General features: G+C 37.4%; 2 protein-coding genes across 2 annotated transcripts; both read right to left on the bottom strand.

Annotated features, from left to right (window-relative positions):
* Positions 1 to 5,678: 5,678 nt before the first annotated feature.
* Positions 5,679 to 7,886, bottom strand: LOC130740118 (proline--tRNA ligase, cytoplasmic-like). Its single transcript, XM_057592624.1, has 2 exons — positions 7,056 to 7,886; positions 5,679 to 6,621 (listed from the first exon to the last, which is right to left on the bottom strand). The coding sequence occupies exons 1-2, from the start codon at positions 7,731 to 7,733 to the stop codon at positions 5,806 to 5,808; spliced, it is 1,494 nt and encodes a 497-aa protein (XP_057448607.1). The 5' UTR covers positions 7,734 to 7,886; the 3' UTR covers positions 5,679 to 5,805.
* A 141-nt stretch (positions 7,887 to 8,027) lies between these two features.
* On the bottom strand, positions 8,028 to 14,700 carry LOC130740117 (glycine-rich domain-containing protein 1). The gene is made up of 8 exons (XM_057592623.1): positions 14,438 to 14,700; positions 13,359 to 13,476; positions 12,993 to 13,250; positions 12,025 to 12,480; positions 10,830 to 11,368; positions 9,925 to 10,114; positions 9,110 to 9,265; positions 8,028 to 8,825 (listed from the first exon to the last, which is right to left on the bottom strand). Exons 1-8 carry the CDS (start codon positions 14,593 to 14,595, stop codon positions 8,280 to 8,282), a joined length of 2,421 nt encoding a protein of 806 aa, XP_057448606.1. The 5' UTR covers positions 14,596 to 14,700; the 3' UTR covers positions 8,028 to 8,279.
* Between the last annotated feature and the right edge of the window lie 942 nt (positions 14,701 to 15,642).

Genomic DNA, 15,642 nt, shown 5'->3' with positions numbered 1-15,642 from the left:
CAAGTTCACTGACATGATTCCATTTTTTCCTGGAAAGATTATAAAGACGATAGAATGCACCACGCAAACAGCCATCCCCTGTCCAGTCATCATGCCAAAAAATAGTAGCATCCCCATTCTTAACAGATTTAGAAACAGCACCATCAAACCAGTTCAGATCATCAAGGTGACAAGCCACGTGAATATCACGCCACCAAGGTGAATACTTTGGGCACGCACTTGTTACATATTTAGCTCTAATCACCGACACCAAAATGAGTCAGTGTCCGTACGCCATCGCCAAAGCCACTTGCCAAGAAGTGCTCTATTAAAAAGAGAGAGATCTTTAATACCCAACCTGCCAAATTCTTTAGGCCAGCAAACCTTGGACTATTTAACCCAAGCAATTGTCCTATCCTCCTCACCACCACTCCACAGGAAATTCCTCATAAGTCTGGTACAATCCTTCACGACACAAGACAGAATCTTAAAGAAGGAAAGGTAAAACAAGGGCAAAGCAGAAAGAACACTCTGCACAAGACAAATTCTCCCTCCAAATGAGACAGTTTTCAGTCTCCAGGCAGATAACCTACTTTTGAACTTTGCAATAACAGGATCCCAAGTTCTGCGACAGTCAGGTCTAGCCCCAATTGGTATGCCCAAATAAACAAAAGGTGTCGCCATAATTTTGCAGTTAAGTACCGCTGCAATTCTCGCCATAAATAAGTTGTTATGAGTGTGTGAGAAGAGTTGGGTTCGATCCCCACAAAATACACAATGAGAAATAAATGAGGAGCTTTAACTATGACTAAATTCTGAAACTGACGACATTAAAAGGGTGATCGGGTAACAAATATTTATACAAAAATAAATAAAAATAAGTTGTTAAATTAAAATTACTTCAATGTTAATTGTTAAATATCAAAATTACTAGATTGAAGTAATATTTATTATTTACACAAAGATCTTTAACACTATTTATTGAAATACCTCGACATAATTATTTTTATGGCTAAAAAACATTTTTGGCCCCTGATGTTTTAAGTTTGTGCAAATTATGCCCCTACTATATTTTTATCGACATTTCCACCCCTCATGTTTTCAAACAGTGCACCATCTACCCCTCCGTCAGTCAAGCTTTCTCTGGAGAGGTTCCTGAGTGGATTGAAGAGATGAAGAGGAGTATATGAAGTTAATAATGATCAAGGAAATGATATAAATTAAATTTGCTTGATGTATATATCAATTATGTATGTAACTGAACTGGTTAAATGCATGTTTTGCTACTTACGGGTCTTGAGTTGGAATCTCCCTTGCCCATTTTTTCCAATTTCACTTGTAATTTCCACGTGGCAGGTCCAAAAAATATTAAAATAAATCCACATCAGCTCATTCCGTTAGTTTTTTAACGTCTGACTGACGGAGGGGTAGACGGTGCACTGTTTGAAAACATGAGGGGTAGAAACATCGACAAAAATGGAGTAGGGGCAGAATTTGCACAAACTTAAAACATCAGGGACCAAAAGTGTTTTTTAGCCTATTTTTATTTATTATATTTTATGTATAAGCCACCATCATCACCACCCTCCACTGCTTCCACCATTCACCCTCCACCACTAACGCCACCATCTCCACTGTTGCCGCCACCACCGCCACCGATCTATGCCCACCACCACTGCCGCCGCCACCCTCCACCACGACTACCATCGTCACCACTAACACCACCCTACCGCCACCACAACCACCGTCCTCCTTCTCTACCACCACCTTCCACTGCCGATACCACCATTATCCATCCTCCATAACCACCGCCACCTTCCACCGCCGCCACCACCACCAAAACCATCACCACCCAACCGCCACCACTACCACCACCCTACTGCCCACCACAACAACCATCCTCCTCCACTACCACCGCCACCACCACCCTCCACCGCTGACACCACCACCACCATCGTCGTCGATACCACCACTATCCATCCTCCACCTTCCACCACCACCACTACCCTGCCGCCACCAACACTGCCATCAACACCCTATTGCCACCACAACCATCGTCCTCTTCCACTACCATCACCACCGTCGCCCTACCGCCGACACCACCGCCACCATCGACACTGCCACCCTAACCACCGCGCTATCGCTGGCACCACCACCAACATCCTACCACCACCACATCCTCCACCACCAGTACTGCTACCACTATATATACCCGCAACCACTACCCTCCACTGTCACCACCGTCTCCACTACCACCACCACCACCACCACCACCCCTACATCCAGTACTATCGACGCCAGCACCACTGTAACCACATTTATTATCTATCACTATTGGATACTTCACTAAATATAAGATTGCATTAATTTAAACGATATGTTAAGTTATACAGTGTATGACCAAACGCTGGATAATATAAGAAACTTATCAGAGCTTATACTATCAGGCCTAATACTATTAGACCTTATACTATCAAGCCTTATACTATACGACACACTAAGCGAGCACTATAATAATTACGGATTGTGAAAAGTTTTATTTCTCATATTCAAAACTAAAAATTAATATTATTTAAAATTTAATTATTAATCACAACTTGAGGATTTTTTTAATAATAAATTTTAATTGACCATTACATTAATAATAATATTAATTATTAGTTAATAATTTTCTATAATTATATCTAATTGTAACATTCTTACATTTCTCATTTATTAAAATTAAAATTAAAATTATTTTAATCATAAGCAAGAAAATTTTGAAAAATAATAGGTAAAAATAATTACTATTTTTTTTATCTTTGAAAATATTTATCAGTTATTAATACCATTTTATATTATTTATTACAATAATTAATGTTTGTAAAAAAGTTCCGTTTCTCATATTCAAAAGTCAAAACTAAACATTAATATCATATAAAATTTATTTATTAATCACAACTTGTGGAAATTATATAAATAATAAATTGGAATTTACCTTTACACTAATAACAATATTAATTAGTAATTAATAAATTTATAATTGTAACTAATTTTAAATTTCTCATATGTTTATATTAAAATTCATCTTGAGAGAGGGCATGAAAGAGTTAGCCTTGTCAAGAATAAAGCAAAAATTAATTGATTTGGAGATGTTGGTTTGTATCCATCTAGAATGTCTACAAAAAAAAATTGATTTGGATTTTGGATTGATTAATGTATTAGATTTAAATAAAGCCAAATCAACTCATTATTTTGTAATTATATTTTTCTTTTTCTTCTTTCATAATAATCACAAGGAATTGAAAAAATAATGAGTTCTTTGAATTATTTTGTTCAATTTTTCTTAATTTGTGTAATTGACACGATTCTTCTTTGGTCTTCCCTCAGTTTTGCAGGTATCTGCTGTTGTTTCCTTGTAGGCGACTGCTGTGACCCCTTAATAATATGTATCGTCTGAATACGAAGGCTTCAATAAGTTTTTCGTCCCTAACCTTTACCAAATACTTGACATTGGCCCCTCGCCGGAGTAAAGGTAGGTTTTAGTCCCTAACCTTTGTCAAAAGATTTGGTTTTGGTCCCTCCGGAGCTCTAGGTCAACGCCGGAGCTCCGGTGGCCCATGTGGCATGGCCACGTCAGTTTAATTAGTTGACGTGGATTTTTTTTTCTTTTAAATTAAAAAAACCTTATTAATTCAAAAAAAGAAATTATTAAAAATTCAAAAAAAAAACTTAATTTATTTCCTAATTTTTTTAACTCTAATCCTTCTTCATCATCTTCAGCCATCATCTTCACCATCTGCTTAAACTCAAATATTTTTTATGTTGGAAAAGCTTGCAATTTTTTTTAGTGAATACAAAATTTAATAAAATGGAACTGGCTCTCTACCCACAGTTTGAGTTGGAATATCTACAAAATTTCTAACATTCTATTTCATCATAATCTCTTCCCTAACTACCATTTCAAAAAGGTTACATTCAGGCCTGCAGAAATTGAGACCAAGAGCCTGGAACTTCAGAAGCCATTCCTTACCATCAATTGACGTGTTAACTATTTTTTCTTCTTTCTCGAGCATATCATGAATGGGTATATATCATGAAAAGCTTGCAAATTTAGTAGAACTAGAAACGATGATAATCTGCCAAGAACATTGAGATAATTCAACCCAGATGAAGAACCCAGCAAACCATTCAACCAGAAATTATTCCACATTCTTCTTAGACCCATAAATTATTCCAGAACAGCAAGACGAACCCAGAAATCAGCAAAACCCACGGTGACAAGAATTAAGCAAATGCCTCAATCCATAAACCATTCAACCCAGAAACCTCAGAAACCAACAAACCCAGAAATCCCTTCACCAAAAAAACCCAGAACACACAAATCGGGTCAGATCGGAACAATTTCCCAACCACCACCAGCGGACCAAAACGATCACCCCACCCTTACTTCAGATTAGACGACGTAGATCCTGGGGCCAATGGAAGCGAGGCGCGCGTGGGAAACGAGGGAGTGGAAGCTCTCTAGGGAGACCACGTCCTTGCAGGGGAGGAAGAGGGAGGGGTTCCATCAGAATCGAGGAGGGTGGCGGAGACGAGGCCTCGACGAGAATCAACTCCGACGGAGTCTTTAACGCTGACGAGAGCAACTTTCGTTCCAATTCAACGCGTCGAAACGCGCCTGTGACCGTTCCAAACTGACCGCCGTGTAATCCCAACAAAACGCGCATCCAATTTCCATCATCACACATATATTCGGACAAAGAATCAAAACCAAGAGGTTGGAGAAGAAGAAGATCAGAAATTCACAGAAACCCTCTTTACATCTTGCTTGGAATTTTCACCGTCTCAATTAGCATGACCATTGGAGATTAGGAATAGTATATGAAAGTGAACAGATAATGAATAGGAATAGTTTTTTTTTTTCCGGATTAGGAATAGTTTCATTATTAATTATTTTATTAATTTCACTTTTTTATAATTTAAATGAAAAATAAAAATAAATTCCACGTCAGCTCATTAAACTGACGTGGCCATGTCACTGGGCCACCGGAGCTCCGACATTGACCTAGAGCTCCGGAGGGACCAAAACCAAACCTTTTGACAAATGTTAGAGACTAAAACTCACCTTTATTCCGGCGAGAGACCAATGCCAAACATTTAGTAAAGGTTAGGGACGAAAAACTTATTTAAGCCGAATATGAAAGAAGAAGCTACAAATATGCAGTGCTTGCAGTTGAATAGTTTTACTTTTTGTCTACAACTTCTCCATCATATCTTTTTTCTCCTGGGATTAGATTTGTAATGTGGAAAATAAACCATTTTTGTCTTGTGATATGAACTGGGTCCCAGTTATCTTTATGATCTGTGTCTGATTGTTATGAAAATTTGATCTGGGATTGGAATGTTGAAAGCAACTTTGCTATACCATTCACATGTATGCTGTGACTTTATCCAAAGCTGGCTTTGCACTTCAATTGTCTTTTGCCATGGTTTTTGTATCAGATTGTCAGTTTTCCCAACTTCTCTACAATTTTCAAACAATCGAATATGTTCTTGTTTCTTTTAATTTCTTTTCGAATTCTTATTTTTCATTAATGGTAATGCAAGTATTGAATATGCTCCCAACAATAATTTGATGACAACAGATGTAATATTCATCTTCAAAACTGAGTAAATATTGTACCATAGAAAATGATCAGTTCATTCACAAATTAATCTACCCGTGCAAAAGAAAGCTATATAATAATGTGTAATCCACAAATCATACAAGGTTAAATATTGAACTATATATCTCGAGAAAATTCTGTCAGAATCAATTCTGCAAACGCTGATCCAAACACACAACTAGTAACTTCTGCCCCAGTATGTCCACTTTGTGGCAGGCCTTCCTGAAGCAAAGCATATCGTTCCTTCAGGGAGTTCTGGCTGATCAAAGGGACTACAAAGAGTCTTTGCTGCTCCCATCTCGCCCTCTGTCCTTGCTTTGACATCTTCTTCCACCTCCTCCTCATCACACCAAGGTGCTAAGATCATCTTTCTCTGGTTCAAAGCTTGTACAAACTCATCCCATGAATGTATGACCTGAACACATTCATCTCGCTTTTGTTTGGCAACATCAAAAAGATTCTGCTGAATATCATCCAGCAACTTCTTCAATTCCTCAACCAAATCTTCATTAGCAATGTCTATCTTTTCTCCATTATCGCGTCGAACAGCGCGGACCTGCTTATTTGCCAAATCCTTAAGCCCAATCTCTATTCTTAGAGGAACACCTTTCATTTCCCAGTGAGAATGTTTCCACCCAGGAAGATAGTCATCTCTAGAATCCAACTCAGCGCGAATACCTGCCTCGCATAATGTAACCACAGTTGCAGAACAGGCATCATTGATTCCTTGAGTATCAGCACCTTTGTAAGGCACGGGAATCACTATGACTTGAACTGATGCTACTTTTGGAGGCAGCACCAATCCCTTGTCATCACCATGAACCATAACCATCACCCCAATAGTTCGAGTACTGTAGGCCCATGAGTTCTGCCACACCATTGCTTTCTCTCCCTTGTCATTTTCAAAGTTTATCTCAAACATCTTAGCAAAATTTTGGCCCAGACAATGAGAAGTTGCACCTTGTATACCACGACCTGTGTTTGGAATAAATGCCTAGCAAAATCCAACATCAAAATTTTGTAAACAACTTTTCAACATTCAAACAAAGCTTACTTTTGTCTCTAGTCTCACAAATGCACAATTTTGGTACCTATAGTTTCAATTGCTCAAGTTGAGTCCCATTTGATCCGCTCTTAGCTTTTCACTCAATAACTAACGAAGAAATTGATATATCACAATTTTCTATGTCGAAAGTGACAATTTGTCTTAAAATGTCATTAACCTTAAAAAATGTGATCCACATCAAAATTTTTCATTACTAATTGAATGAAAAGCTAATATGTAGATCAAATTTGTTCAATTTTAATAGTAGAACTTAAAGCGATATAGACCAAAATCACGCATTGTGAAAACCAAAAGTGTAATCAGGCCTTCAAACAATATATATATATATCAGTAATTGAGAAGAATGTGAAAGAAGTATGTACCTCAACACTGGTAGTGTAAAGTGCACCAGCAAACTTCTCAAGCTCACTTTTCTTCCCCTTTATGACAGGAACAGCCAAATACTCTTCATATATACACCTATACAATTCCAGTATCTCAAGAACCTCAGCATCTGCTTCCTCCTTGGTTGCAAAAGCAGAGTGCCCTTCCTGCCAGAGAAACTCGCAACTCCGAATGAATGGCATAGGATTACTCTCCCATCTAACCACACTGCACCACTGATTCAGTTTCATTGGCAAATCACGGTGCCCTCTAATCCACTTGGAGAAATAGGGATACATCACAGTTTCACTGGTAGGGCGAATTGCAATTGGATTCTCCAACACAGTTTTACCGGATTTTGTTACCCAAGCAACCTCTGGTGAAAACCCCTCAACGTGATCCAGAACACCGCGATTCACGAACAGTGGGAAGTAGCAGTTCTTGACCTTCATCTTCTTGATTTGTGAATCGAAGAAAGTTTGTAGTATCTCCCAGGTTGAAATTGACCATGGTCTGAGAATGTAGCAGCCAGAGATATCGTAGTACTCGATCAATTCGGCATTCACGACTACCTCAGAGTACCACTCTCCAAAATTCTCTGCCTTCCGATGCGTGAGCCCCAAGCCAGTCTCTTCTTGTTGCTGCGTTGAAGGTTTCTCGGCTTCGCTTCCCGCCATTCTGAACGGCGTGACTCCGATGCCGGCGACGGTGGCGCGAGAGGGTTTGTGGGGCTGTGGGAGACTCGGGTCTAGGGGCTTTGAATTGACAACTTTCTAAGGGAACATACAATTATATATGTAATAAGTTGCTTGAGGTGCAAGTAAGAAATAATGAATTAAATAATATGGGCTTAGCCTATAAGATGTGATTTCAAATTAAATGAGATGATCACGTTCAAAAAAAATAAAATAAAATGAGATGATGTATGATAATTTTAAATTTTAAGTGAGATTTATTGTAGATACACTTCCTGATTTAAAGAGGATTTGATTTTGATGTAATGAAATCTTCAATATTTTTTTTTGACAGCAACACAGAATAAAATTAAGCAGAAAACAAAGTTGGGTTTGTTATCCGGTCTTCTAACAATATAGATCCTAGACCAGAAGGACCCACTCCAAACCAATACATTATCAGGAAAAGAAAGTGAATACTTAGACATAAAATCTGCTGCACAATTGCAACATCATACAATTGTGACACGCATAATCATCAGACATGCTTTATGCAGCAGCAACTGATTCTTCATTCACACAGTTCAAATGCTCATTGAAGCTGCATTTGCTGTCCATAAGCTCACCACCACACCCTCCCCCACAGCCACCACTTTCCACCATATTTCCACAGCCACCACACCCTCCTCCACAGCCTCCACCACAGCCACCACTCTTCATCATACTTCCACAGCCTCCACCACAGCCTCCGCAACCACCACCACAGCCACCACTCTTGATCATACTTCCACACCCTCCACCACAACTACCAGCACCACAGCCCCCACAACCACCACTTTTCACTGCATTCCCACAGCCACTACCACAGCCTCCACTTGAGAGTCCCAAATTTTTTGTTGTCCTTGCATCTCCAGTGCACACTTTACTGCTTAACTCCACTCCACTCAGGTCTTTCCTTTCGATTTCCTCATCGGGACCATTCACCATCAAATCTTGACTTTTAGCAGTGATGCCTTCATATCCTTCCCTTTTCATTATATCAGAAGCAATAAATGCCAATAGGATTCCAGGCAATACCATCCACTTTTCCTTTGCCTATGCAATTTTTGAAAAATAAGGAGTGAACAAAAAGCAGAAAACAAATTAATATAGAAAAAAAGATTTAAAACACCCCTGATCATATCCACCAAGGGGTGGATCGGAGTAGAGAGATAAAGAGAGATATGTGATGAGTGATATGATGGAATAGAGATAAGTGTAAGCCCAGCGTAAAAATTAGAGTACGAACAAAACAAATCGAAGATTTTGAATATAAAACAAATCAAATAGGCCTTAATAGTAATAGAAAATATTTAGTATAGTAGCAAGAAGTAAGGTACCGTGATAAGTCTAGATCTCAAGTCAAGCAATGCTATGGCTTTGCCATAAGGATATTCTGTGGAGAATTCAACTGCTGTTAAGAAGTCCACTTCATTTCCTTGTTTTCCTAAGTGTCTTGGTTCATACTCTAGCTTTCTTCCCGGAAAGATTTTCACCTGTATCAAAAATCACATGAATTTAATGTGAGAAATTTGAAACCATCACATCTTCAGATTTCCATACTCACTCAGATTTTCAGATACATGTTTGAGTTTCAACGACTTTGAAACTTTGAGAGAATTACATATGAAGCAATCAATTTTGGTGCTTCAGAGTCACATACAAGCTTATGATGTGCGGGTCAAGTCATTATCAATCTCATACTGTGCTATATAAACTACTTATGTCTTTGAGACAATGTCAGCTTAGAAACTTCACTGGTCTAAAATATGGACTGTGAAACATTCATCTAGATGTTACAGGGTAAGTTCTCCAGATTTGGAGAAATTTGATAGAGTGTTATAGACAACAACAAAAAAAGAAACTGGGAACCTGAGTTTGGTACATAAGAGACTCTAATGTCCTGCTAAGGATTAACTTCAACAAAATTATGTATTAAGGTAAGGGCCTCTCTAGCAGGTACAGTAGAAAATGTGACTATAACATTTGTGCCTTCTTTGATCCTGACATTACCTTGAGGTTTATTGAAATATGTACTGGACATTTTCTTTGTGAACACATCAAATGAGTGGTTACTTTGATGCAATCAAGATCGAAAGAGCTCATGGCATGACAAGATATTTTCATAACAGGATAAGTTAGAATAAATGCATACCATCTTGGTGCCTGCAAGCTCAAAGATATGTCCATCCTTACTGCAGTTGTTTGGGGGAAACGACCAATGATTCTCCAAAAGAGTCCATCCGTTTCTCATAAACTTAGCAAGAGTGTGAGTCTCACCGGACTCCATGAGGCCAACAACCTCCTTTCCAGGATTTTCTTCGTTCTTTGCATTTTTCAAATCCCTGAAATTTAATCAGAGATAGGAAAGATTATAACTGAGCTTATTTTAGAATAATTCACCACAAGTGGCAGTTTTGCACAATATATTGAAGTAAACTATGTGGAATTCAAATATAGATGATCACGTCCTAGAAATCTTTTTTTCCTGACTAATTATAAGGCAACCATATGAAAAAGCTTGCTTTAAGCATATAATTCAGATCTGGTGTGCAACAGCAATCCCAAGTGCTCCTTGTTTTTGCATAAGTGTCCTTTCTCTCTTTGTAGTCTTTATCACTCTATTTATGCCTATATGAATCCTCGGTGACCTCATATGGAATGATGATCTTATTTTGGCACTACAAATGTTAATCATATTATTTATATTAAGCCTAATTTGTATCTATAGCTATTAACATGTTTCAACTGTTTATTCCATATTAGGATACACAGAAATATCTACATACAGAAAGCTAACGCTAGAGATAAACAAAATTGGCTTTCAGTTTACACATATACAAGCTTTTGCAACAGGTCAACAAAATTGATAATCTAGGAGAATTAGATGCTAGCATAATTGGGAGATTATTCAAATTGAATGAAAACAAGTTGATATTTCCAGACACAAAACAAGCAGCACTACAAATCACGTTAGGAGCAGTAACTTGCACAAATCACCTACAGACCAGACCCCAACATGAAATGAGAAATGACGCACGCATAAAGTGCATAGACTACCTCATCTGAAGGCTGATGATTCTGGAACCAGTTTCATCCGTGACATGAGTCCAACTCTTGGCATGTTGAGATTTAACAGGAAAGTTGAAAAAGCATGTATTTTTGGAAAATGGACGAGATTGAGTCATTTCGAGCGTATAAGGGGCAGGAATTGGGATAGTAAATGATATGGCTACACGTAATAAGATAGGCTTTGAACTCATAGTACTGGAACTTGGCTCCAACTCCAACCACTTCTCAACATAGAGCTCTGAAGCTGGGTCAAGATACTCCTGCATAGAGAATGAAGCAGATCCCAGTGTCTTAGTTGATCTTCTTATAGGTAACTTGGAAGAAGAATGGGACACGAGTTCAAAAAGCAGCTCTCCAGTAGCTTCACAATGGAAAGATGCAACCTGTTTCTCTCTAGACTCTGACAAAATACTTAGTTTCCTTTTGGCATCAAAGAAAGCACCAGGCTGTGATTTGGAAAATGAAACAAAGAGACCTCCTTCCTGCCCCTCTGGTAAGTTTTTAACCCCAACAAACTCCAAGAGAACCTAGACAAGGATTCAAGAAGAAATTACATTTACTCTCATACCATATGGCATATACAAACAGAAGTTGTTTTTATGATAGTTAATCAGTATGGCATGCATATGCCTATATACATGTAAGAGAGTATGAATCGGCAACAAGCAAATTCAACTGAAGTGATACAATTTAAATCCCCAAAGTAAAGAAAATTGTCATCATTATCCATAGTTTTTTTGTACACAGACCATTACTCTTCTTCTTACATACACTAGAAAAAAGGATACTTTTAGCAGCAGAATACAAGTCAGTTCACTATTTTGATAGTCCCCATTAAGCAGAAGTACAGATATTGGACATGCCTAGCTTGTTACAAAAGAATCAGAACCCTGGATATAGCCTTTATAAACAAACCTTCCAGCTGTTCATGATTCAAACGGTTTATATCCCCACTATAATGAAAAGCTTTGCAAGACAATAAACTATTCTGAGTCTGTAGCCCTACCACTGATCCAGAATCCATTGAATCTTAGTAACACCAACTTCTCATGATATGTGGCATGGTCTTATTTGCATATTTATGTACATGATCAATAAATTTTGCAGTTTTATACATGCATGAACATAATTAAGGGCTAAATCTTTAAACACAACAAATAGCACAAAAGAAATCTTAAAGTACCTCGACAACTTTCCGATCTTTAAGTGAAATTTCTTGTCGATTCTCATTGGAAGAAACAACCTTCTTGCAAATCATGCTAGGTGAAAAAGGGTTACTTGTGATAGGACATGGTGCATTACCCCTATACATTGCTCCAGCCTTCCAATATCTTATGCCAAATGTGTCTTCCCACTGTTTGGTGGTTCCAGAAAAACCAACATCCAGCTTCTTTCCTTTAGCTCTGTCTGAGTCTGTATCATCGTGTTCCAATACTTTTCCAAGTGCCTCATTGAGGTCTTTACAGTAAGAAACTGGATGTAACTGGTGAGAGTGCCAGATTAGGTCGATATCGTAGGTTGGAACACAAAAGCGTTTTACACCATTCTCCTTGTTTCTCTTGATAAGATGCAGAAAGCCTTTATATCTGGCCACAGCTTCCTTGATAAAGAGGTCATTTTTCAAGTAGGGTCTTGATACCTATCACAAAGACAAGGGATACAGAACCCACTTAGAAGATACAGAATTATGAACTACCTTAGACCATGGAACATACCAATGTTCCATTCAAATCCACTCTATTTCATCATTTTCCATCAATCCATACTTAGCTAAACAAACTAACAACTGAACAGTGCATTCACACATCACCATGTATTGTTTTATTGTTATTTGGAGATGCTGCCATATAATTAAGGAAGTGGGATAAAATTCTCGGGACTTCATAACTGTTCTCAAAACAAGTTTTTCTTGAAACCACAAGAATCTATTGTAAAGCATGCAAATAAGGCCAACAACAAATTGATTACAAAACCCCAATCATGCTAACATCCAAAATAAAGCTTTGGCAAACAGTTAGAGCACAGACCCGGTAAACCTTGATGACTTAATTAGTACTGTTAGAAGATAAAGCATTGAGTACATAAATATTAACTTCATTGGTCATGTACAATTTGAAATAGGACAAGTGGATTAACACTGCTCTCCATTACCTGGTAAAAAAATGGACTCTGCCTCTTAGCAGCTGAGATCAGATCATATTTGGCATATTTTGCCAGTCTAGTAATATTTTCAGAGATATCCTTGGGAAAAACATTAGTCAAATCAGAATTGTAGGGCTCATCTGGATACAGTTGATTCCAGATTTCTTCAGTTTGCCTGCCACAGATTCCTTCAACAGTGGAGGAGACAACATCAAAGTTGTCAAGTATCCGTCCATAAAGTTCCTCACAGTCAGATTTGTACCTTACCTGTGTAATAGATTGGAAAAATTTTATTTAACAGCAACTAAATCCCATCAAACAAACAGAAAAGCCAAGAATCAGGAAAATACAAATATTTCCTAGTCTAAAGCCTACCGGGTTGAGCCTGTGACAGTGCCAAACCCATTCACTGTCAAGAGGAACGACCAAAGAGCCTTCAAAAATCCGAGACTCGGAATGTTTAGCAAGCAAGGGAAGCCAACAAGCATTGTACCTAATCATACAGTTTCAATGTTGTATAATCAGCAGATGAAACTAGGAGGTTGAATTATAAATGTAAGAGAAAATCCATGATTCCTGCATCCCATGAATAATCACATTGCAAAGTTGTCATGGGAAAAAGTGCAGGTTTCTGGAAGCTATGAACCTTCATAAACTACATGGGGACAAAAGTAATGATATTTCCCTTCAATGAACTTAATTGGAAACGTGCAACGTCTTTCCAGTGGGTTTGAAGAAATAAAAAGAAGGTGGAGCAGTGTCATCCTCATAGAATTCAAAAAAGAAATGCAATAAGCTTATCTAAAGTGAAAATACCTGTAAAATGAGCACCCTGGAACTTTTATGACTTAAAGATTATAATTATCTTATACTTTAAACTAAAACAATGGTGGATACATAGCATGTTTGGATTCACGTCAAATCTTCCAAAATCAATTCTGCTCCCACAAAAGCTACTAGGAGTAGCTTCTCTCAGAATCAACTCTCCTTCTAACGTGAAAGACTACTGTGTATCAAAACATTTACTTGCCTACTTTATAGGAGCCTCATCCAAAAGAAAATAATAAATTTAGCATATGTCTGAATTTTTTTCTACAATTGACTGCAAGACTGGATACGGCATAAGCTTTCTAACGGAAGTTGCTTGTGATTATGGTTTCACCGTGTATCCAAACATGCACTGATTCTAAAACCAAAATCAATTATGGGCATAAGCTTCTGTGATATGCTTCTTGGTTTCAGAATTGATTCACATGAAAGAAAAGTTGATCCAAACATGCTATTAGATGGAGAAAAGAAAAATCCTCAAATGGATAACCAGTACCAGAAGACATACACAGACATCATATATAATTAAGATACTGAGGCATGATCATGCTTCTGAAGAAACATGGCTAAAACCAAGCAACAGAGTTGTTACTTGTTAGTCAAATTCTTTGTAGAATGTTAGTTACCTATAGATGGCTCTTTCTAGTGCAGGACCCTCATAGAGGTGACGATTTCTATCAACAGCTGCAAGGAATTGAAGCTGTTTTTTGGCCTCATCAACAAGGTCAACGCTTACTGCAATCTTTTGAGCTTCTTTCCACTCCAATTCTTGGTGTGGTTCCATCTCTCAATTCAATCTTTCAGAAACTGCAATCTTGTTGTCTCCGAAAGATCTGTATCTGACACTTAATAGAGTTCAGAGTTGTACTGCAACTGAAAGTAGTACCAAAATGCACGTCATCCAATTAAGAGGAGTACATGTACAACCAACTTCTCTATCTATATCCAAAAATCTTGTCTTGTGCCTAAAAGATTGTTCTTTTTAGAGAATAATAGAGATATTACATAATTATTGATGAAAAAAATTGGTCAATACTTTTAATTTTTTTAGCTGACAAGATTTATTTTTAGATTTTACTGTTTGTTATTCCGTTAACAAAATGGTACAAGACACAATGTGATCAAGGGTGATAGAAAGAGAGTTTTACCATCTCGATTTAGAATTATTCGAATCACAAAGTGATTTTCACATATTGGAACTCAGCATATATATGCATAATACATGAAAAATGACAAGAAAGTGGTAGTCACCAGAAATGGAGTACCGTAATATCCAAACTACGAAGGTCCCATGGTGACGTTGAGAATGAGATTATATTTTACAGCATCAGACAATAACAAGGACAATAATGGAATAATGCGCTAAATGCAAGCATGCTCCGAATTCAATGCTTGATTAGGGTAGAATAGTTAGTTTGGATTGGGTTTATCTTACCAATAAGTAGTTCCATTAAAATTAAAAAGAGTTTCTAGATTGAATGTTTTCAAGATGATATTATTAGAATTAAAGAAGTATGCCCCGGTAAAGTTTGTTGTTTACACATACATCCAATTAAATTTCACAAAATCAGAAAATATATTCTTGTTATAATTAAAATTTAAATTAAAAATATAAGAGATTCTCGTACGTGTCATGTTGTGATTGGTTGTTAATGCATGTCCATTAAAACTCTATTTTTAGATTAGGGGTTGATTGAAAATATATTAGAAGATGGAATGTGGTGGCAAGAATAGTAAGTCACAGAATCTGAAAAATTGCCTTTGGATTAAAAGGACCCTGTATGCATGAGACATCATTGCATTGATTTATTTTTTAATATAGTGTCATGTC

This window comes from Lotus japonicus, chromosome 2 (assembly GCF_012489685.1).
Source record: "Lotus japonicus ecotype B-129 chromosome 2, LjGifu_v1.2".
NCBI classification, from domain to species: domain Eukaryota; kingdom Viridiplantae; phylum Streptophyta; class Magnoliopsida; order Fabales; family Fabaceae; genus Lotus; species Lotus japonicus.
The sequence above is the reverse complement of the archived record's forward strand: the minus strand, read 5'-3'. Positions and strand labels throughout refer to the sequence as shown.